We start from the raw sequence: 25137 nt of genomic DNA, 5'->3' as shown, positions 1-25137 counted from the left end.
GCTCTGATAGAAAAATAATTTGACTGATATTGTACCCCATTGAATTGCAGTCCCTTCGGAAAGGCAGATTCTCATATCTTCTCAGGAAAGACCACTTCAAACAGGTGCATTCTGATCTTCAATTCTAGGGGATCATCACTGCCCAGAGGGCAAAACTATTAGGGCTTATTTCAGTTTGTTAAAGCTGCTGGAATGCAGTATACCAGAAATGGAATGGCTTTTAAAAATGGGATTTATTAAGCAGCATGTTTACAGTTCTAAGGCTGTGAATATTTCTAAATTAAGGCACCCAACACAACAAGCAAACTCACCACCCTCCCCTGCCTATGTGGGACATGACTCCCAGGGGTGTGGACCTTCCTGGCAACGTGGGACAGAAATCCTAGAATGAGCTGAGACTCAGCATCAAGAGATTGAGAAAAACCCTAGAATGAACTGAGACTCAGCATCGAAGGATTGAGAAAACCTTCTCGACCAAAAAGGAGAAGAGCAAAATGAGATGAAGTGTCAATGGCTGAGAAATTCCAAACAAAGTCAAGAGGTTATCCTGGAGGTTATTCTTACGCATTAAGCAGATATCACTTTATTAGTCAAGATGTAATGGAGAGGCTGAAGGGAACTGCCTGAAAATGCAGAGCTGTGTTCCAGTAGCCATGTTTCTTGAAGATGACTGTATAATGATACAGCTTTCACAATGTGACTGTGTGATTGTGAAAACCTTGTGTCTGATGCTCCTTTGATCTACCTTGTCAACAGACAAGTAGAACATATGGAATAAAAATAAATAATAGGGGGAACAAATGTTAAAATAAATTTAGTTTGAAATGCTAGTGATCAATGAAAGGGAGGGGTAAGGGGTATGGTATGCATAACTTTTTTTTCTGTTTTCATTTTATTTCTTTTTCTGAATAGATGCAAATGTTCCAAGAAATGATTATGATGGTGAATATGCAACTGTGTGATGATATTCTGAATTACTGATTATATATGTAGAATGGAATAATCAAAATAGAAATGTTTGCGTTTGTTACGTGTTTTTTGGTATTTAAAAAAAATAAAATAAAATAAATTTTAAAAATTAATTAATTAATTAATTAAGGTACTGATGATAGGTTACCTTTACTCAAGGAAGGCTGATGCTGTCTGGAATACATATGAAAGCTGGAAAGATACATGGCTGTATCTGCTGAGGTCTTGGCTTCTGAACACCTCTGTCAGCTGGGAGCATGGTAACATCTACAAGCTTTCTGTCCTCATTCCATAAGTCTCCCCTGGGGCCATTTTCCTTCTGCATCTCCAAAGGTCTCTAGCTGTGTAGTCTTTGTCAGCACTAAAGCTTTTTCCGGAATGGTTCCCTCTTAAAGGACTCTAGTAAGCAACCCCACCTTGAATGGGTGGAGACACATCTCCATGGAAACTACCTAAAAAAAGATACCACCCACAATTGGTTGGGTAGCATCTCCATGGAAACAATCAAAGAGACTCCACCTAGCAATACTGAATGAGGATTAAAGAACATGGATTTTCTGGGGTACACAACAGATTCAAACTGGCACAGGGCCCAAAACACAAATCACAGTGTAGCCCTTAGTTTATTTTTTTACTGTTGTTCATTTTCTCAAACTTAATTTTATTATTTTAAAATAATAAAATAATCTCATCAACTCAATTTTCCAGCACAGGTAAAGATAAAAATGCTATCTTTAGTTTTAGAGACACAAATAATAATTAGCTAGCTATTGACAAGCAAACTCTTGAGCTTTCTGAGAACAAGGCACACAATAAAGTTCAATAGTGCAGGGTTAATGAACAATGCAGACTGGGAAATCACTAGCAATTTCATTTCTTCATGGATTGTACTTTAAAACTGTAAGTTACGATTAATATGTTTCCAAAGGCCATGACTTGGTATATAATAAATTGCTGCAGTTGCACTTTTTAAAATTCACATTTAATATACCTCCATATTAATGTTCTTTCTCCGACAGTCTATAAATAAAAACTCAATTACTAGTTAATTAAAGATGGCATGTCTTCTTTTTTCAAGATTCTATTATTGAACCTAGTTTCTATACCAGAAGGCAAAAGTAGGGGGAAATGTTTTTATTTGGAAGACATGAGAATCTTTTTGATCTTTTTCCCATTGTTTGAAATGTACTCTCAGACTGCCATTGTGCAGGGTTGTTCATGCTTCAGGACAGATTACTGTTTTAGAGATAAAAAAAAAAAAACCTTGATCCTAAGAGCTAGAAAGCAATGTTTGGGTGAGTTTCGCACATTTCAAAGAGCTCTGCCCTGAGCCCCAGCTGCCTGCCTCTCTGATATTCCTTCTTTCAAAGCCCGTTTTGCCACTGAGCTGGACCAACCTGAAGAGCAAAAGCCCTTCCCAGTGCCGCTACCTCCCACCTCAGCTCTCCTTCAGCCCTGGGGCTCTTGAGGACCAGTGCCCGGAGTGTCCCTTCTGTGCACACAGCTTTGAGCCCACTCACCTCAGGCCGACCTTTTCTCACCCAGCCGCAGCACTGATCCCTTTGTTTGACACAGCATTACCCTGGCACTGTTTTCAGGAAGCCCCATAGCTCCAGCAAACTTCCCCCCCCAAACACTCCCTCTGCCCTCATCTTATTTCCTGACATGTCTTCCACGGAATGCAATCATGCGAGATCTTAAGAAGTATCAGATTATTTTTTTAAAAAGGGTTTATTGGCCAAAAAAGGGTTGTTTTTTAAGTATATATTCTTTTAATTAGAGAAGTTGTAGGTTTACAGAAAAAAAGGGAATGGATTTAGCAATATGTCCACTAGATCGTAGGAGCAGATCGAATTGTTCAAATGTATATTCTTACTGTTTTCGCTTTGTTTGTTTCTCCCTTTGTTCTGTCTGTTTTTAACAGGTATGCTAAAATCTATCGTTATGACCATGGATTGACCTATTTTACTGAATAGTTCTGTCAGTTTTTGCTTTACCAAGTGTGTTTTGCAAAAGAGAGCATGGCGCCTCTGGGAGGAGTTCTTGGGGCCTTCACTTGGGCAACCTGCCCTGTGAATCTCTAAGAGGGACCAATCTAAGCATCCCATGATACACTTGACCACAGAGCTCTTTTTTTTTTTTATGTTTGTTTAATTGTTAAATATAACACACATCAAAAATAAGTAAATAAATAAATAAATTTCCAAGTACATTTTAACAAAGAGTTATAGAACAGATTTCAGAGCTCTTCCTTCTCCTCCGATTCTTCTCCCAATCTTTAGGGGTATTTGGGCTATTCCCATTTTAACTTTTCCATGTTGAAAGGGAGTGTCAATAATATGGGATGGGGGGGTGAAACTGGTTGATGTTCTTGGAAAGGCTGGGCCCTCTGGGTTTCAGGACTTATCTGGCCCAGGAACTATCTGGAGGTTGTAGGTTTCTGAAAAGTAACTTAGTATGTGAAATTTTTGTTGAATCTCAGATAGAGCCCTGGGTGTTCTTTAGGGTTGACAGGGATGATGTGAGTTGGGGTTTGGCAACACAGACCACTTTTAAGAAAACGTCTTTGGGGATGGCTGCTTTAAACACGCTTTGGCTTTCTACTAAAGATGAGACACCCAAGCAGAAATGGTTTCTCCTCCAGCCTCCTCTACCTCAGGGCAAAGAGTGAGCTCTCTCCCTGGGACTTAGCCTTCAAGAACGACACCATCGGTACCCAGCCACATCCATGCTTCCCCTTCCCTTCCCTTTGCTGCCAGCCTCCAAGACACTCCTTCATAGTCTTTCATCAGTTTAATGCCTGATCTAATAGTTTTTTTCTTTCACAAACCATCATCATGGGCAAATTCAATATTCACACTCAGGATTAAGCTATCAATGACAATGCTAGTAGGAATAATAATTAACATACCATTTTGAATGCCTACATGCACCAATCATTATCTATAATACTTGACTCATCTGCATAACCACTAAGAAGGAGATATTGTTATTTCCAATTTGCTGATGAGGAAAATGCACTATTTAATTAGCCCAAGAACATACCAGATATCAAGTGACAAAACCAGATTTCAAAGCCTAATTTGGCTGATTTCAATGTCTTTCCATCTCTAGCTCCACGGTGTAGTAATCTATAGGCATATCCCCTCATTGGGCTTTATGATCACCTAAAGAGCTCCCTCTCCAATCTATTAAGCTCCGTAGCTCCCCTCTTGATGAAGTCTGCCTGTCCCCTATGCTCCTCCCTCACTGTCACGGTCTGACCCATCTCCTGTGTCATGCCCCTCACCCCACCCCAGCCATTGCTCTCTCACGGCTGTTCTTCATCACTTGGGCACATGAACATCTGTTGTAGCTGAATGGTCCCCTTCACTTGGCCTAGCATCCTACAGTGTGTTTAATGTGGGGCAGACCCAATAAGCTGTGCATCGTTTGCAGCTAGCTGAGTGCAAGGACGGCACTGGCTTCATCTGCTGGCAGGTTGTAAAACCCATTTATAATCATTTCAGAGGTCCTTCTTGGGTACAGCCTTCTTCCCTGTTGATCTGATAGCATCAAGCAGCAGGCTCTTCTACAGCCAGCTTCAAATATTTGCTGCCACTCCTGGTTCTCTTTGTAGACATTTCTCTCTGTGCCCAGCATATATTCCATAAAATCACCAACCAGTGGGCTGTGAGGACCAGAAGGCACCCTAAAGTTCAGGTTACCCAACCTCTATTTTACAGATAAGGTGCTGAGTCCTGGAGGAGCCCATTAACTGACATTATCATCAGAAATTGCTGAAAGAGTAGATAAAGGTTGCAGAATTTGCCAATGCCCTTTCAAAATGAGATTTATTTCACAGATTTATCCCTGGCTGTTTCTTATCTTCCAGGTTGCTATGCTTTTAGATCCTGGTTGGTTGGTGAACACTTGAACCCTTACATTTCTCACGGACACTCACCAGATGAGAAGCTGGTTGTGCTATCAGAAGGAAGTGGGGCCAACCACTCTTTACAGCAGAACAATGAGGTTCTTTCTGCTGGGTGGGACATTTCATCCAGATTCCCTTCGCCACAGATGGCTGTCCCCCAAGGCCTGGGATCGTTAGGATTCCAGATGTGCTTGCTCCTGTGGATTTGGGCAATGCGAGCGCAGCTTTCTTCTTGCCAAATGTGTGCCCAGCTGTTAGATTGTGTTCAGAAATGCCTCTTGGCACATTTTGAATTTATGTATTTATAATTGATAATTTTCATTTTCAATTTTGATTCTCAAACCAGGCATTAAGCAGTTAAACCCTTGTTGTACAAATACCAAGTTCTAAAAACGTATTGGCAAACATCTGAGACAATCTAATTCCCAGCTTCCAGAATTCCATGGCGTCTCCTTTCTTCATAATTCAAACTTGTTCTGAATCCAATTATACTCTTTCCATTTTGCAAAGTAACTCATTTTGTGTGTTAGTCAGTAGAATGTACTTTGATATTAGGGGGAAGAAAGATGTTTTTACTTTAATGAGCTCCAGACTGGAGACTCTTACTGAGTCCAGTCTACCTTATTTCCCAATTGTGCTAATTAAAAGTGCTAATTATTTCCATCCTCATATCTCAGGATCATCTTTTGATGCAGGAAAATTTTGAAGGAATTAAGAAAAAAACAGCTTATTGGTTTTGGGAATCATGTGAGAGAATTAATTCTTTAGAACCATTTTTTTGTTTGTTTTTAAGCTTAATGCCAGTATTAGACTTTCCTCCCTACTTTGGTTTCGAGACTGTCCTGGATTTTTTCTATGTGGGGAATGAGTTGCCAGAATCTCCTTTCTTTATATAGCAGTTCGTGTAATTAATACTGAAAGGACTTACCTCAGGTCTGATGCTAGTAGGCTCCTTAAAGGTAGTTTTCATATCTAATTCTTGTCATTTATGAGGGGGTTAAGCCAGATTTCCTCTATCTTTCCTGCAGCTAAAGTTCCATAATTCTCTGAGACCTTACGGTCTCTTTCCTAATTCATAAATCAAGCCATTTCTTTCTCTCACAAGGAAGAATCCAGGTGTGCTGAAAGAGGAAGTCATTTATTTACTTTTCTGATGAAAAAGGTGAGAGATGGAGGAAAGATTATCTTTCTAGCTGGAAGGCAATTCTTTCCCAGCAATACAGATAACCTCTTTTAGAAAATCCTAAACTCTGGAATAATTATATTCTACACAAAGAAATAACAGGTCATGTAAAATGAGGGGGACTTCTATTGAAACCATATCATTTCCATCCATATTTTTACTCCTGTACAATTCTGTTTGCCAGGTGAATTTGTTTACAATATATTATTCTCATGGATAGGTATATTCCAATTTAGATCCTCTGAGATTGCAAACACATAACTTATTTATACCCTTCAGCAATATATGAATATACCTTAGCTTGAGAGAAGGGAATATTTGGATGGCAAGCTATTTTGGTGGAGTCAAACTATACAACAGGAGAGCAAAAATCAGTGATGGTAGAAAAATACCTTGCTAAAATAGTGTATATGATGAAACTGAGTTTATATTATGAAAATAAGGCCAATTAAAACGAATTCCCAAAATGGAATGTGTTCATCCCACGGTGAATTCACTTATAAATAACCCAACAACAGCCTTTGGAATGATGGCTGTGGGTGCTTTGTTGCTGGCATGTCATACTGGTGGGAGGTGTAGAAAAAAGATTGCAAATAGCTGTGATGGCTTCTACCTGAATCCCATTAGCAAGTGGGAGTTAATAGCCTCCTGATTTTTGAAATGAAGATTATTAGAGCCCAACAGGTAAAGAACCATTCCATTTCTGTAATTAGTATAATTATCTCAAAAGCCTTTAACATTCAATACGTAGAATAAGGCTATTTTAGATATTTGAGTTGCAGCAAAGCTATCCCCAAATAATCATCTCTCAATGGTTTTTTTAATGGCTTTCCTTAAGGCTATTGATGAAAACAACAAACTCAGTTATAGGAAGAGGAAGTAGCTAATATTATGTAAAATGTGTTGGGACTTAGTCATATGTAGAAATTTTGAATTTCTTCACTCTTTAATTCTGGTTCCTGGAATCCCTCCCTTGTAACTGACTCACAATCTATTTTGGGACCAACCTACCCATACTACAACTATCTCTCTGTACATCAAATTTTGTACGGGGATTAATGGAATAATCAGTTAAGGCAGACCAGGGAGACCCAGTGGCGTGACTGAGTAGAGGCCTCCACAAAGTTGAGACCACACTAAACCCTCTGAATTTTCTTTTAACTTTATTATTGTATAGTATAACATATATACCAAGCAAAGAAATAAAAAAGCAATAGTTTTCAAAGCGCTCTTCAACAAGTAGTTACAGGACAGATAGCACGGTTTGCCATGGACTACCATATGATCCTCTCATATTTTTCCTCCTAGCTGCTCCAGAATATAGGAAGCTAGAAGGCTTATTTTTTTTTACCAGCACAATCAACTTTTTTTCTTTCTTTTATTGTGAAAAATAACATATACAAAAAAGTGTTAAGTGTCAGAGCACAGCATCACAATTAGTTGTAGAATATATTTCAGAGTGGGTTACAATTCCACAACTTTAGGTTATATTAACTTCTAGCTGCTCTAAGATACTGGAGACTAAAAGAGATATCAATTTAATGATTCAGCATTCATATTCATTTATTAAATCCTATCTTCTCTGTATAGCTCAACCATCACCTTTATTTTTCTATCCCATTCTTTAAGGGTGTTTGAGCTATGGCCATTCTAACTTTTTCATGTTGAAAGTGTCTGTCACTAATATGAGGTAGGGAGATGGAACTGTCTGATGTTCTGGAGAAGCTGGGCCCTCTAGGTTTCAGGACTTATCTGGACCAGGGATCCATATGGAGGTTGTAGGTTTCTGGAGAGTTACTCTAGTGTATGGAACCCTTGTAGAATCTTATAAATTGCCCTAGGTGTTCTTTAGGATTGACTGGAATGGTCCTGGTTGAGAGTTGGCCAGGTTATGATAGGTAGCAAGGCCTACCTGAAGCTTGCATAAGAGCAACCACCAGAGTAGCTTCTCAACTCTGTTTGAACTCTCTCTGTCCCTGATACTTTATTAGTTATACTTCTTTTCCCTTTTTCGGTCAGGATGGAATTGTTGATCCCATGGTGCCAGGGCCAGATTCATTCCTGGGAGTCATCTCTCACGTTGCCAGGGAAACTCTCACCTCTGGATATCGTATCCCACATAGCGGGGAATAAATCCTCTGAATTTTGAAGCCATGTTTCCTAATGTTGTGTTTAGAAAAATGAGTTAGAAATAACCCAGTTCATGGTGTGAGATGAGATACTTGGTATTATTATTTATTGAATATCTATTTTTTCCAGCCAGTATTTCTCTAAACGTTTTAATAATGAATTTTATTATTTTAAAGAAATCTCCTTTATTATGATTTTTTTTTTCCTAAGTAGGATTTGGGGCTACCTTTGCATCATGATCCTACTGGTTTTCTCCCCAGCATTGTTTACCATGTTCTGCTAGTTTGTTTTCTGAGTTTACTTAACTCCCTCCCCTCAGGAATGTGCTTTCAGGGACCTGAATCTCAGGCTGGAAGGGACATGAAAGTTTACATCGCATATCCCTTACTTCAAAGCACAGCCACACAAAGAAGCTTCTATCTTATTTTCCGAGGATCTAGAGAAGATTGCACAACGTGGACTGCATCTCATTTTGCCGCTTACGTGTCCTCACTCTGTCTGACCTAAGACTTCATACTTCATATGCAGCCTATTTCCCTTGTTTCATACTTAATTCAGATAGCCAATCATCTCCTCTTAAAAAGCTCTCTGTAAGCTCAGAGAATGTTTTCGGTTGCCAACTGGCCTTCTTTTCGGGAAAATTAATAACAGTACCATTTGCTTCTCTTCACTGGTCTTATTTTCCAAACTTGATTGAATAAGTTTGCCATCTTTGTGGCTGTCTTCTAAATAATTTCCAAAATTGCCACTTTAGTCTTTAAACATGGACTCCAGAAATATAATAAGTTAAAATGCCCTAACAGCTCTTTCACCCACCTTCTCATTCTGTGTTTATTTTGAATTAATCTTTTTAAAAGTCCTCTTACTGAATTTTGTTTTTGTTCAGTTTCGGATTTGTTTTTAGTACAACTGGTTGCTTTCAGATAAGGGTGGGTATATGGAGTAAATGACTATTTTAAGGCCATACTGATAAATACGTAAAGTTTCTCAAGAAGAAACTATAGAAGTTATAACTACAACTAAAGCAATTTTATTGTTTCTCCATTTGACATTTTTCTCCTAATGTTTCCTCTCTTTAATTTTGGATGAATTTTCCAGTTTTGTGTTTTTCTAGCAAACTTCTGGCAAGAGAAAAGAAAATTGCAAGCTAGCTGCATAATAATACTAATACCAAACTTCACCAGTTTAGTTTGGCATCAGTGGAATTATGAATGAATAATTTAGAGTCTTTAGAAATGTTTTAGGCTATTTCTGCATATTTAAACCTCAAATATATTCTTTTCCTTTTTTTTTTTTTTGCAAAGCAGGCTGAAAATTATTATAATATATACAATTTATGGTTCTCCAATTTATGGTTCGTCTTCACTTTATAGCTCCTTAATCCCTCTGACAGTTCAGGCCTTCAGAAATGGTAGCCGAAGGTAACCTTGTCTGGCATTTTCTGTATTGGTCTTTGGTAAGTCAACAAACTCCCTGGCATGCCTATTTTCATTTACTTTTGGAAAAAGCCAAGTCCATGGGTGAAATTGCAATAGAAATAATGATCCCAGACCCACAGGACTTAAAGGAAAATCCCCACAGGGGAAATTTGACACACCCTGTCCCACTTTTCCCAATGACACAGAATAAACCTGCAATGGATTCATATGAGAGAGCCTGACCTTTGCACAAGCCAAAGAAACTCTAGAGGACCATTCAACTAGAATTGACAGTGGTGGGTAGGAGCACAGGCATTCAAATTCACCAATAATTCTACACTAAAAGAAGTACGAGGGCCATAGCCTCAAAACATATTTATTCATTTTAGTTTCATAGTCATGTTTTATGTCAGGACCTTTTCAAATCATTGGGATATTTGTCATGCCACTCCATTTCTGAGAAAGCAACAAGCCTCTTCTGTTTGCATTAAAATATGTATGCTAGACATGTAGGTAGGTAGTTAGACTTAAAGATACAGATGCTAGGTAATTTTTAAACTGTGGCAATATTATAGAAATAAATTTTTCAGTTGAAAAAATAAGAAACAAAAGAAAAGCAGACATAATCCCACAACCGTGGCACAATGTGCATTGTTTCACACATTCACATGTCTATCCTTCTATACACAATTGAAATATACTCTTACATTGTGATTTGCTTTATTTTATGTGGCATGGGTCATACGTCTCCTACTACTGAAAATGCTTACTGGGTCAATAGCAGATGTGCTACTCTTCACTCGACCATTTCCCTATTAGACATTATGTTGCTTCCAGTGTTTTGTCATTTTGAATCATGTTGATTTATCATAATTCATACAGATTTATGAATTATTTCTATAGGATAAATTACTTAAAGTGAGACAAGTGGGATAAAAGCATTGAGCATTTTAATGCTTTTAAAACAGATTGATATAAATATATATATTGATAAAATTTATCAGACAACATATTAAAAATTAAAATGCAATGAACAACCCATGAAAACAACAGCTTTACTAAACTCTTGCTAGCAGTGAATATTTCCATATAAAAAATTAGCTCAGTGTATCATTACTAAATGTTTTCTTTTCAAAAATGAATATTCTAACCAAATACTATCATTCTAACCCTTTCTTTTTACATGGAAGAGAGAAAAATACATGTTATATGAAATATATAGGCAAAGCATTTTCCACTTTAGATTTCAATGAGTCAGCTTGGATTATGGTGAGAAAACAGTGTGCCCCCTCAGTTATAAGTGGCCTCAATAATCTTTGAAGCAGATTTTCCATAACATCAGGGGCCAAAGTCCAAGTCCTCTCTAAGAGAGCCACGCAAACTATTGTGTACCGAGCTCCTGTCCTCCAGCCTTGCACAACAGCTAATTATTGCAAGTTCAGATCTTGTTAGTCATCACCTACTATATGCTGAACTCTCCTATGCCCTGAGTTGACTGTCTTTTTGAATATAGACCATTAATGGCCTTAATTTAGGAATGAAGAATTGATTGAAGAAGCGCTACATTCAGGAAAGAAATTCCAAGGATTCCATGAGAGGCTTTTCCTCTTCTCTTTACCTAAAATTCCCATTCCTAACTCTGAGACTTCATCTTGCTGATCTCTATAGAGAATAAAGCTCAGAAGCATGCAAATATGTGCACATACTTGCACACATACCATGGAGATCATTGCAAATAGATATATTGGTGTATATGTGCATTGACACTTTCTGGAAGAACCCACAAGAAATTGTTAGCCATGCTAACTGAGACCAGGAACTGGGGGCAGAGCTTCTCTTCCCCCAGGCACTTCATCTGGTGACCAGGAGTTTCCTCTCCTCTCCAAAGACCTATTAATATAAAAATGGAGCACTTCCATGAGCATTCAGAAAAGAAGTTCTCCTTTTTGCTTTAAGAAAGTAAGCATATGTGACCAATATGAATGGAATTGACACTTCTTTATGATTATGGAGCAAATGCAGCAGAACGAGTGACTGGAGCAGATGTTTAAGTTATAGACTGTTCAGATTCAATTTCTGCTATGTACTTGATTGCCACACACTCTTGTTGGGATAAAATATTCAGTGGGGAGTGTAGGGGACGTTTGGAGGACCAAGTTAAAATGCCCAAGAAGCACAGCGTATGTGCCATAGATCTACCTCTAATGTCTTTCTCTTTTGAGTTATTTGGGGCAATCAGTGCAGCACCTACAAGACCTAAATTTACATTCCTTTTATAAATGATAATTGGAACTCCCCAAGAGGGACTTCAGGGTCTATTGAAAAAAAGATAACCTAAGCAATTATCGGTATCTGTTACATAGAATACACTTATTCTTTGAGGAGAACGGAGTAGCAAGACATGTATGCGAGTGAAACACATGGCTTATTCATTCATTTAACCAATATCTACAGATTGAGTTTGGTAGCTAAGAAAATGGTGCTGCTATTCTCAGGCACTGGAAATTGACTGGTGACTAATTCAAGACATTGTCCCTTCTATTGTCTTCGGTAGTTTACAGTCAGGGAATATCTAAGTTATATATGATAAGCAATAACAATGCTTTGTTTTATTTGAAAGTATATATGCCTTATCAGCTTTCCCATTCCTTTGTTTATTTTTATTTCCCAGAAATGAAATTTGTCCCTAATTAATTCCTCGCCGTTGTTTTGTGAAAAGTTAACCTATTTTATTACCTTTATTTCCCCATAAGAAGCTAACAATTGAAACACTAATATATTTTGCACATCTAGGAAAAAAGTGAACATTGATGCCATCAAGAATGAGTTCCATGTCCCTTTCTCTTTCAAGTAGATTAAGTCAAAATCAAGCCTTACACGTAAGTAGAAATAATCTTAGAACAAAAATTTCAAATAAGACTACTTGTATACTCATTTCTTACATACAATAATTATACTCAAAGTCATTTGGCTACAAATATGTACATATTTGGAGGCAGTGAGGTGCAATGATTAAACGCCTGAGCTTTCCCAAGTTATTTCAGTTTCCTCATCTGTAAAATGGGTATGATAATAATAGCGGTACCTTCCTCAGAGGGATGTTGGGAGTGTAAAGTGAGATAGTTAACCAGCATGTGAACTGTTTACTAAGAGTAAGCATCAACTGAGAGGTGCATGGTCTAAATGATCAAATATCAAGAAAGACTGCCTTCAAGCAATTGCTGCCTGCAGAAACTCACCACCATTATTTATCAGAAATCAGTGTGTAAGAGGCACTATTAGCAGTATCTGAGCTGATCCTAAGTGATGCGGCTGATGGATAGATTGCCAGTCTCTTAAATTTTAAACTCCAAAGCTCATGTTGTGAAAATTCTGAGTGACCTACATTTTATAATAAGGGAATATTCACCTTCTAAGTGTCAAATATTAAAAGTCCTGCATTTTCACCAATCTAAGTGTTTAACATACTGAATATTTTAAATGTTGATTTGCCCATGCCTCCCCTCCCCAATAACATGAGAATACTAAGAAGGCTCAGAGACTGTTTTGAGGATTAAATAAACTAATGAGATAATAAATGGCCCTGGCCCATTGTTAACTCATATTAGTAATCATTATTCTAAAATAAATAGAGTGTGAGTTGAAATGCTTGACATCCTGGGTCCAAGAAAATATCAATACCAGATGACAGTGACATTTATTTCTTTCGAGACAGTGATAGCATCATTCATTCCTCAGTGGTAACCTCTTGCCCTCAAATATCTGGAATATCCATCACAAGTTGTTCCAACCTTGACCTAGACTCTGGATCCATAATTCTAGGTCATAAATATATAGAATCCTTAAGACTAGGCATGGGCAAAAGGAATGGTAAAATAAAGATGCATGGAAGTCTTCATGGAAGGATGAAGGACACTCATGGTATATTGCAGTATTTCCTAGAGCCCTCTGAAAAATAAATAGAAAAGGAATGATAGACAGAAAAAATAAAAGAAAATAAAATTGCATGTGATATCTTGCCAGAACACCTAGAGAAATTATATGAAATTGCCATGGAAAATACCTGCAAAAGGAAGCAACAAATCTTGGATCTTCTTGAAATACTCACAACCTCACACTGCTATTCTACTTATTTCCCAGATGTCAAGAGTCCAGTGATCTGGCTGAGACCAGAACCTGCAACTTTTAAAATGTAAATTCAGTATTCAGTAAAACTATATACTTACCCATATGTTATATAGATGCTTTAATTCCTTGCATATTCTCCCTTTTTTCTCCATGGGCCTAATGACCTCCCTACCAATTATCAAAGAGATACTGGATAAACAATAATTATTAATATGTGTAATTAACTTGGCTAAATGCTAATCTAATTTTGCAATGGCAACCTTCCATCCCTGCCATTCAAAACTTAGTAGAAGATATATTCATGATGTTTTTGCTTATGCAAAAACAAAATGCATTTTAGATTTGTCAGGTATTGTTTTTGACATGTGTTTCATATCAAATACAAGAAAGGTCAAATGACATCTAAAAAAAAAAACATTGGCAGGATGTGCTATGAGTGAGGCTTGCAGCACATCTGGGAATCAGTGTCAAAAATGAACTCAACATCCTGGACTCTTGGGATCGCCAAATTATTAACTGGTTTTGCAGAAGCACTCTTTGTTCAAGCCAAGGCATATAGGAAATATTTTAGACCTGTAGACCATTAAATACTGCATGAGAAAAACAGTAGATATTTAAAGAAGCTGGCTAGTCCCATTTACAGTGCAAAAAAAAAAAAGAAGTTATGCATTTGTTGGCAATTGCATTTGACAGTTTAGACTCAAGGGCTAAAGCATTAATGGAAGACAGAGCATCAGACTTTTTCTTAAAAGAAAACTAAACATCAAGAATTACAGTATAGAGCAAATTATAGCATCACATGGGTCTTGAATCTGACATAACTTCCATATAAGGAAGCTGTTAGAACATTTCCCCTGGAACTTCACATAAAATCTATATCCAGATTTCTATTTTTTCCCTCATGAGCCATGATTGAGAACCACTGGAAAGCAGTGTATCTAGATGGGGAGAAAAATTCCCCATCTAAATCCAATTGATTTATGAATTGAGCTTGAGTTTATACAAACAGCTTTGAAGCTTGTTTTATCTCAGAGAGATACATGTTGTAGTCATCAACAGTAGTCTGAAAAATGGAAGCATCAAATTATTAATAATTAATTAGTAACTATATTTTCTAATGAGTATATTTGGTAGTATACTATAGCCTAGACACTTGTCCACATTTTTATGCAAAGAAAAAAAGTGGTATTGAATTGCAAGGTCAGGAACTAAACTTCAGGCCAGGTCAACAGCCTTAGTGCTGAGTGGGGAATGGCTTCTTTCACTCCGCGTCATTTATGGAACATCAACTACCCCGAGTTAATCCCACTCCAAACCACTTCATCACCCCAAAACCTGGATAAGGATTGACATACTAGAAGAAATGAAGACACATGTTAAACCGCACCATTTTGGCATAATGAATATCTCTTTTAGTTCTAATTGCTCATGTTGTATGAGATTTAGCATTCTAATCTTTCATTGCTTATGGATGAATAATTCATTCATTCAATAAATATGTATTGAATGTCTATGATGTGAATTCCTTTAGGATTCGTGGAATTTACAAGAGACCATAAACAAGGTAAATAATATGTTAGGAGGTGATGAGAGCCATGGAGAAAAATAAAGCGGGAAAACAAGGAAGTTTCCATTTTAAACAAGGAGTCAGGAAAGCCTTCACAGAGGTGACATTTGAACAAAATACCTGAAGGAGATGAGATATATGTGGATATCCAAGCAAAGAACGTTCTAGGCTGAAAGCCCAGGAAGCGCTGTGCCTAGAAAATTGTAGTGTCACTTTTCCTGCTACTACTTGCATGTAACTTATTCCATTAACAGAAAAAGATTTTTCTTAATAAGGATCCATCTCCTGCAGCTTCCATTCTAAGTCATTCTAGCTTTGATGAGAGGTTTAATTGTATGACCATGTATAATAATAATAACCTCTGCCCATGATTGAACCCCAGAGGGAGTCAACTCTAATTGGTACTTTACCTCTAGCCCTAACATTGCCAATTTTCTGTCAAGTGAGGAGATTAAGATCAAGATAAGTTAATGAACTTGCCAAAGTCCCAAATAAAGTGAAGTGTGGGACAACCCTAACTGTAATACCAGTCTGTCTGATTTTAAATTCCATGTTTGAGAGACCTTTATCTAGTTATTTATAAAAACTTTGCTTTAAAATAAATGGGAGAATGCTTCTTTTAACCACAGTGGATGTATTGTAAACATAAATAACTTCCATTTGGGTGACTTTCTGTAAGTCACTGTACCTCTTTCAGAGTCTGTTTCCCCACCTATTAAATAAGATGATAAAAGTAAATCTTTTAAGCCTTTTCTACCCATAAAATGCTATAGTTCAGTGATACATAAACTTTGGCTACTATAACAGCTTTTGAGTCTTACCAAATCGGTGATCTAGCCAATAAACATATAATGATTGCCTTCTTTGAGTCAGACACAATCCACAAACACCCATGCCATGAAGTCATTTTTCTTTAACTATTTAATGATAGAATACATTAACATCTGACCTGGTTATCTTGGTCTTGTATGGACCAAGGGTTAAAACTCAGTGGTTGCAGGGCCAGGCAGGAAATAGAAATGAGTGAAGTGGGATGGCTGTATAGACCTGGCTGTGTCTTAACTCAAAACATCTGTTGAAACACAGATGTTTTGAGTCCAGTTGAACAAAACTGTATGCCTACTTTACTTTGTATTTTTTTTTTTTTTTAGAAATCATTCCAATCTACATGTACAATCAGTAATTCTTAATAACATCACATAGTTGCATATTCATCATTTCTTAGTACATTTGCATCGATTTAGAAAAAGAAATAAAAAGACAACAGAATAAGAATTAAAACAATAATAGAAAGAAAAAAAAACAAAAAAAAACAAAGACAAAAAGCCTATACCTCACATGCAGCTTCATTCAGTGTTTTAACATAATTGCATTACAATTGGGTAGTATTGTGCTGTCCATTTCTGAGTTTTTATATCCAGTCCCGTTGTACAGTCTGTATCCCTTCATCTCCAATTATCCCTTCTCTTTTTTTTTAATTAACGGAAAAAAAGAAATTAACCCAACATTTAGAGATCATACCATTCTACACATGCAATCATTAATTCTTAACATCATCACATAGATGCATGATCATCATTTCTTAGTACATTTGCATTGGTTTAGAAGAACTAGCAACATAACCGAAAAAGATATAGAATGTTAATATAGAGAAAAAAATAAAAGTAATAATAGTAAAATCAAAACAAAACAAAACAAAACAAAACAAAAACCTATAGCTCAGATGCAGCTTCATTCAGTGTTTTAGCATGATTACTTTACAATTAGGTATTATTGTGCTGTCCATTTTTGAGTTTTTGTATCTAGTCCTGTTGCACAGTCTGTATCCCTTCAGCTTCAATTACCCATTGTCTTACCCTGTTTCTAACTCCTGCTGAACTCTGTTACCAATGACATATTTCAAGTTTATTCTCGAATGTCCGTTCACATCAGTGGGACCATACAGTATTTGTCCTTTAGTTTTTGGCTGGATTCACTCAGCATAATATTCTCTAGGTCCATCCATGTTATTACATGGTTCATAAGTTTATCTTGTCTTAAAGCTGCATAATATTCCATCGTATGTATATACCACAGTTTGTTTAGCCACTCTTCTGTTGATTTACTTTGTATTTTAACTTACAAATACTGATATGTGATCATTGATGCTGGTGATACAACTGAAAACTTTGTAGGAAGATGGGCTCCATGAAAGCATATAAAATGACTGCACGTCTACTCATTCCTTGTTGTGTCATCCTGTTCACTGACTCCATAGCATTCATCTCAGTCACCACCACAGAAAATAAGTTCCAAGGGGCAGGGACATGCCCATCTGGACCACATCTGTGCCTGTGGGCCCATCATTGTGCCTACTGCACAATAGGTTACCTGAAAATATTGATTGTATAAAATGAATAGTATATTGAATATTAAAATAGAGAATAAATATGAGTCTTAAGAAACTCATGTAACATTGTAAAGTGTAACAGTTGAGGAGTGCACAGGTGATTCAGTAGTGGAATGTTCACCTTCCATGCAGGAGACTCAGGTTTGATTCCTGGATCATGTACCCCCCCTTCCTCCCCCTAAAAAAGAACAGTTGAGACTTGGACTCTCGTCCTAAATCAGTCACTAATTTAAACCAGGTACATGACCCCCTAGAACTCAGTTTCTTCACTCATAAAGTAAAGGGGAAGTGGGAAAGATCCCTTCCAGCTCCCCAAATCTCCAATCCTCTAAACTCTATGACTGATGGTAGAATATAGTAAGTATGTGATGTAACAGGGGTTTTCACCAGGATATCTAGGTTATGTTTAGACAAGGGGTTGAAATTCAAATGCTTGCTGGGCCAGGCAGGAAACATAAGCCAAGTGAGTTGGGTGGTGAATTGCCTTAGGCAATTCAAAATCCCAAGAGCCAAATGAAAAATATCATAACCAACAAGAATGTAAGTGAAATAAAAACCACACGAGGAACATTTGTCTAGGACCTGGGGAATCACACTCTCTTCCGGGGTCAGGAATAGTCCCTATGCTCCATGTTATATAGACTCAATTAATGTTAAGCAACTGAACTAGGATAAATCATTAGCTTACAGACAAGAGAATGATAAGACTCCTGATCTCTGACCTTGCAGTAATCTCTTGACCAGATTCCTGCTGTCCTTGTCCAAACTGTCCTCATGAAGAGAGTAGAGGCAGGCAATACCAGACATGCAAACTATGGAGAGATTTCCTGTAGTGAAAGACCATAGGCAGGTGTGAAGTGGAGGATAGTAGCCAAGGGGTGGATGTGAGAGAAACCCACCACCTCGCATGAATGAAGGCTCACCACTAAGCACCCGAAGGTGACATGGCCCAACAGGTGAGAGATAGAACAAGTACTCTCTGGCGGTCAGTGGGCCCTGGAGAGTGACAAAGTCCCATGCTGGCTCCATGAGCTGCCTTGCTCACTGAGCTCCATGTGGCACGGTGCCTTCAGCTGCCATTGACCATGGACAGCTTGGCCTGCATAGGCCATCCTCCTTGTCAACAAGTTCCAAAGCTCTGAACTGTTTTGGACTCCTCCATCTTCCATCATTTACGGTCACTCATCAAGTCTTACCAAATCATTCTTCCAGCTGCTGCCCTTTCACTTCCATTCCTTCCTTCCCATTTTCATAGTTACCATCTGGTTCTCATTCTCATCAACCCTCTAATTTATAGCATCTGCCTAATCTCTTCAACTCCAGTCTTTTGCAACCCGGGTCTTTCACACACAGTGCCAGTGTTCCTGAGTTCCCACAGAACAAAGGGCATGCTGATTTTCAGAGCTTTCCACCATCCGACCTGCACCAAGTTTCCAATCGTTTCTCCCAGGAATCTTCTGTTCTCATCAAATTGTTGACCCAACTGTTGCCCAGACGTGCCTTATTCAGCTTTGCTTCCATGCCTTGTTTGTACTTTCTCACCTGAGACACCTTTTTACTGCCTCTCCATCAATCCAGATGTTACCAGTATTTTAAAAACCTCTTCGAGTCCCACATTCTCCTTGAGGTCTTGTTCAACCACTCTTTCCCCATTGTCTTCCTCCTTTAAACTCTGACAAAGCTTAATAGCTATACCACCCACTTCTCATTTAGAGGGATTTGGTATTGTATTTCAGCTCTGTTTTGTGGTTGTTTATGTCCTGCTCTTCAATCAGAATATAAAATCCTGAGAGCAACAAGTTTTCTTCGTGTCTTTATAGCAACCAGGATAACATCAAATACTTATGTTGGATGTAATAAGCTTGTTCAAGAGAAATAATGCAGTAAGACTTTTTTCTTCTGGATATAGGGAATTGAACTCAAAATTAGAATTTGCAGATACTGTTACGTTCTGTGAAGTTGTCCAGAGGACCTTTCCTAGTGCCTCATTAAAGCCTCTTGAGAGGCAAAAATCTTTCCTTATATATGTTCTTCCTTGCTTTTGACTGTCACCAGCATGAAATGGGAGAGAACCAACTTCCCTGATTAATAAGCAACAGGAATTTGAGGAATTTCTGTTGTATTTCATGAAGTACTAAGGACTTTAGCCCAAACTGCCACCATGATTTATGGCAAGTCATAAACAAATTACTATAAGTCAAAAGCAAATTAGGGCATGAAGATATCGCTATAAAAATATTGTTAAAAAGTAAATCTGGGCAGGGGTGCAAGGGTAGTTGAGTGGTGGAATTTCTTGCCTGCCATGAAGGAGACCTGGTTTTGATTCCTGGTCCATGCACTTCACAAAAAACAAACAGGCAAAACAAACAAACAACAACAAAAAAGCAACAAATGGTGCTGCAATAATGGGATACTCACATGGAAAAATAATGAAATATGACCCTGCCATACAGCATACAAAAAGAAAGTAAATCAGGGAGAAACTCATTTTCTGATTTGTTTTTTATATCATCTTCACAAATTATTTTAAAATTGTGTGAGTGTGTGTGTGTGTGTGTGTATATATATGTATTTGTTTAATTTAGACTAATGTTCATTAAATCAGGAAATATGACCATAACTGTTTCTTTTCTAAGCAATCCTCACCACAATTTCATCTTGCCAATAATCGGACACTTTTTATGGAATTAATACTCAGAATCCTTTCTTACGTCAGCAGGCCTATTAATGATTCATTCCCAGGGTCAGCCCCTAGAGCCTGTCCAAAATTTCTGGACATCTGGCATCTTTGGTAATGTGATATTCTGATATACCCTGTCTCCTAATCATAGCCTATAACAGTACTTCTAGACTTCAAAATTATTGGAATTAAGAATTCAGCAATTGAACTCACTGTCCTCCCCCCTACATGGGATATGACTCCCAGAGGCATAAATCTCCCTAGCAACATAGGACAGGACTTCCGGGAATAAGCCAGAACCTGGCATCATCAGAATGAGAAAGCCTTCTTGACCAAAAGGGGGAAGAGAGAAATGAGACAAAATAAAGTCTCAGTGACTGAGAAATTTCAGAGTCAAGAGGTTATCCTAGAGATTTTTCTTATGATTGTATAACTATCCCTTTTTAGTTTATGGTGTTTTGGAGTGGCTAGAGGAAGTACCTAAAACTATTGAGCTGTGTTCCTGTAGCCTTGATTCTTGAAGATGACTGTTTAACTATATAGCTTTTCCAATGTGACTGTGTGATTGTGAAAACCTTGTGTCTGATGCTCCTTTTATCCAGGGTATGGATAGATGAGTTAAAAAAAAAAGGATAAAAATAAATAAATAATAGGGGGATATAAAGGGTAAAAATTGGGTAGCTTGAAATACTGTGGGGTCAATGAAAAGGAGGGGTGAAGAGTATGGGATGTACGAGTTCTTTTTTTTTCTCTTTTTCTGGAGAGATGTAAATGTTCTAAAAATGATCATTGTGAAAAATACACAATTATGTGATGATATTGTGAGTCATTGATTGTATAATATGACTAATCAATGACTTATACATGTGTAGATATTTCTCAATAAAAATATTTAAAAAACAAAATAGAATAAAAAACATTATGGTAAAAGACAAAAAAGAAAGAATTCAGCAATTATCTTCTAGAGACAGTCCTCTTCCCACCACCTTCACTTTCCAACACTTTCAATTGTTTCAGGCAAGGAAATTTCCTCTCCTTTCTCTCCTGAGACTTACTGGAAATAAGTTGAAAGATAACACCATTTGTATTAGAAAAAAAATGATTTTTTTATTAATTAAAAAAAGAAATTAACACAACATTTAGAAATCATTCCATTCTACATATGCAATCAGTAATTCTTAATATCATCACATAGATGTAAGATCATCAAAAAATGATTTTTTTAAAAGATGTTGTCATCCTGAAAAATGAGGATTTAAATAAGTGAGGAAAGTCCCATTGGTTTTGTGGTGCTTACAATTTTTTTTTTTTATTAATTAAAAAAAAAGAAATTAACACAACATTTAGAAATCATTCCATGGTGCTTACAATTTTAAAGGATGTCTTTTTAAAAGTTATTGGTCTCAAATTATTGTTTGAAAAATAAAGTAAATATTCATTCTGTTTTTTAAAAGGTACATGTTGTCATCTATTAAGTAAACTTCAATGACCTTATTAAACTTCAATAAATCCAATTATTGTTAAAATCGCCAGCTGTGATAACGGCATGGTGGTTATATAAAAAATGTCATCAGTTAGAATTGCATTCTAAAGAATTATAGATGAAATGCCATGATTTCTGGGTTTTGCTTTAGAATATTCCAGGAAAAAAAAGGGTTAGTGGACAAAAGTAAAATAAGGTAGGCAAAATGTTGATAATTGTTAAAGCTAGATGATAGGTACATACGGGTTTATTAGGTTAGTTTCTTTACTTAAGCATTGGTTTGAAATTTCCCATATTAGCCCATTGTGGATTCAGCTGGGAGTTAAAATCACTTCTTCAGCTTCCAGCTTTCTGCTGAGCCACAGAGGTATCTGGTGAATGCTTGGCAGGACTGACAGCTGGTAATGAATTTTCTCACTTCTGTAAAGTACCTAAAGCTAAAGCAATTTGCTATGAGGCACTGCTTAAAAACTATTGCAGTGTGCGTATTTATTGTTGGCTTAAAATATTAAAATATGCTATGTTAGCTTCCCCAGATAATTTGCTGCATGTCCTTTGATCTCAGGATTCAGGAAAGATAGCAGGTCATATACATTTGATAACACAAAGAGCAAGAAGAATTTCCATGACCCTGAGTTTAACAGGAGCAGCTCAACATGTAGACTTTTCAAGACAAATAGTGATAAAGAAATACTCATTAAGTCAGGGAGATTTGATGGAATGACATTTTTTGGACACAAATGACACAATGCTATGGGCCTAATGCAGAAAGAAAACCATTCAAAACCATTTCCCAAACAAGTATAGTTATAAATTCAATGAGAACTTTTTGAAATTGAATGTATAAAAATTATTCGGTTCCCGGAGCCTGATCATGCCAAAAAAAATTTTTTTTAATGTATAAAATGTGGCTGAGTTAATAGAGCATTCTTTACTTTCAAAGTATGTTAGATTTATAAGTTCTTGGAACCACTTTAAATGCTCACACTTGGAAACAATGCTAGAAGTCTTTCCTGGGATTTGTCCCTCAAAACCAACTCCTTATTTCAAAGGCTATGAGCTGGCTCTGATCTGGGAACAGGGGATTAGCACATTGCCAGAGAGCATGTCCTCTGCAGCACAGTGACAGCAGTAAAATCAACTTAAAACCATTTCACGAGGAACAGGGGAAGGGAAGAGGACCAGATAAGCTGGAAATGGAAAGCTGAGGTAAGACATAATTACCTACCTTCAAATGTTTGAGATGATTTTACAAAAGAGAGAGACAATCTTCTCTACATAACTCAAGAGAAGGAGCCAGCCCCAGCATGGAAAGTTACAATGATCTAGAATTCAGTTCAACTTACAATAACTTTCTAAGCATTGAAGCTGTCCTTCGGTGGAATAGGTACCTCCTTCGGCAGAATACATGCTGAAGCTACTTAGCCAAGCACGAGGGTTGCTACACAGTGCTGCTGAAAATACAGTCCATGAATTCAATTCCAGTCCACAAGAGAAGGAGTTTGTGCCAGAATGTAAATCAACACACTGCTTCTTTCATCAGTGAAGTGTTGCTATGGGGGAAAAGATGTCAACTGAACTAAACGCTATGTTTGGTTCAGTTTAGTGCTACATTCTGTAGTACTTTGATTATCACTGCAATGGAAGGAATTTATCCATTGAGTAATAGATGAGCCTAGAGACTTTACAGGGAGAAGGGCACACAACAAAAAAATGACTATACTGCAAGTTACATATAAATGGAAAGTTCCATTTAACACAAAAGAGCTATATTTTCCTGACTCGAATATGTCTGAAAGACAAATGTCACAATAATGTAAAGAAAAAAATAAAATAAAGGGTCACTGCTGCTCCCTGGAACTTATTATAAGGAATCTATTAATTGGTTGTACACTAGGCAGACCCTCTATATTGAATAAAAAATACATATTACATATACATATACATACACACATGTATGTGCTACCATTTAAAAATATAAATAATATACTCTGATTGTAAAATAAGAATTCATTTTAAAGTGACACAGAATTAGAAGTTCCACTTTGAAAGATTTAGTAGGCAAAAGGATGAGAAAGAAGGAAGGTAGACCCGGAAATTTAAAGCAGGCGGGTTTATTTCTGCGATCCCCAACTGGGCTCACGGAATCTAGGATGGAGGAAGGTGACTCAGCTCCTGGGTGATGGCGGGCAGTTTTTAAGCAAGGGGGTCAGGTGACGTCCGGAAGGGGCGGTTCTCAGGAAGTCAGGTGTCCGGAAGGGGCGGTTCTCCAGAAGTCAGGTGTCCAGAAGGGGCGGTTCCGGAAGCCATATTGGGAGGGGCAACACAGACTCCACAGCTCCAGTTGGAGTGTCGCTCCCGGTTCCCCCGACCTAACTCTCTTTATTAATATGTGTTTTCCCAAGCAATATGCACCGAAAGTACTATTTCTGTTATGTGGAGATCCAAACCCTCCTTATACAATGAGCACCTGCACACACTAAATAAAGTTGCTAGTCGTCAGGGCACCCACATCCAACTGCACCATGCACCAGGTGAGGGGGCGAATGGGTCTGAACCCTAATCTCTTGCACTTACCCAGCCACGAGCTCTGGCAGTGAAATGGCACAAGGCCTAGTGTGACCAACTGTCCTGGCTTTTCAGGATAGTGAACCAGCCCAGTCCTTGGTGCAGCATGGTGGCTTGTCAAGTTAACCAGGGCACGACATGGTAGCTTCAGCCCTAGAGTCCCTCCTGTAGAACCGTGGGCCTGAAATGTAATGGATAGGCTGAGCCATTTTCACACCACTTCTTTTCTTCTTATGTTTTAAAGGTGAAAGAGCCGTATAATCAAGCCAACCTTCTGGCCAAGCCTGATCCAAGAAACTTCTGGACCAACGATGATTCAGGTATTACTGGAAAAGTACATCCTGGCCCTGGGAGGTCCAGGAGGCATTATGTGGCAAAGCTATAAAACAGGCAAGGTTTGGGGAATAATTATGTTTGCTTGGTTATATCCAGCCTTGTCCCCAGACAGGGTTTAAATGATGCATGTTAGTGTCCTTTCTCTTTATATAAGTTAAATATACTCTTGCCAAAGTCAGCCACATTAAACATATGACAGCAGAAGTAAATTTTAGTCTGGCCAGCCACAAAGCCATTGGTGTTTGATGGTAAACTCCTCTTATGAAAGAGGAGAGCTGGTGCGCATCAGACAGTAACCTGCCCCAGGTGGCTTATTATGATGCAGCAGAATACCACTACTGAGACATTTAAACTGCATCTTCGAGTCTGCTGT

At 37.7% G+C, this 25137-nt stretch overlaps 1 protein-coding gene and 1 long non-coding RNA gene across 5 annotated transcripts in view; one reads left to right on the top strand and one right to left on the bottom strand.

The window, feature by feature from the left end:
• SGK1 (serum/glucocorticoid regulated kinase 1) overlaps positions 1–25137 on the top strand; it is a 115423-nt gene that overhangs the window by 61767 nt on the left and 28519 nt on the right. Inside the window, exons 1-2 of one of the 3 annotated variants that reach the window (XM_077144056.1) lie at positions 24137–24394; positions 24673–24748. In XM_077144056.1, coding sequence (XP_077000171.1) covers positions 24386–24394; positions 24673–24748 — 85 coding nt within the window. In that variant the 5' untranslated portion in view covers positions 24137–24385. Of the gene's footprint in view, positions 1–24136; positions 24395–24551; positions 24570–24672; positions 24749–25137 lie in introns of those variants that run through there. The other 2 variants (XM_077144057.1, XM_077144054.1) reach the window with 2 other exon arrangements.
• LOC143669336 (uncharacterized) lies at positions 13300–25059 on the bottom strand. 2 transcript variants are annotated; one of them, XR_013168864.1, is made up of 3 exons: positions 24700–25059; positions 24438–24609; positions 13300–13561 (listed from the first exon to the last, which is right to left on the bottom strand). It is a non-coding gene; the product is annotated as an uncharacterized LOC143669336 (long non-coding RNA). The 2 variants fall into 2 exon arrangements; XR_013168863.1 differs by lacking the exon at positions 13300–13561 and adding an exon at positions 23237–23413.

The sequence above is a fragment of the Tamandua tetradactyla genome, chromosome 25, assembly GCF_023851605.1.
Source record: "Tamandua tetradactyla isolate mTamTet1 chromosome 25, mTamTet1.pri, whole genome shotgun sequence".
NCBI classification, from domain to species: Eukaryota; Metazoa; Chordata; class Mammalia; order Pilosa; family Myrmecophagidae; genus Tamandua; species Tamandua tetradactyla.
Note: the sequence above shows the minus strand (reverse complement) of the source record. Positions and strands in the feature narration are given on the sequence as shown.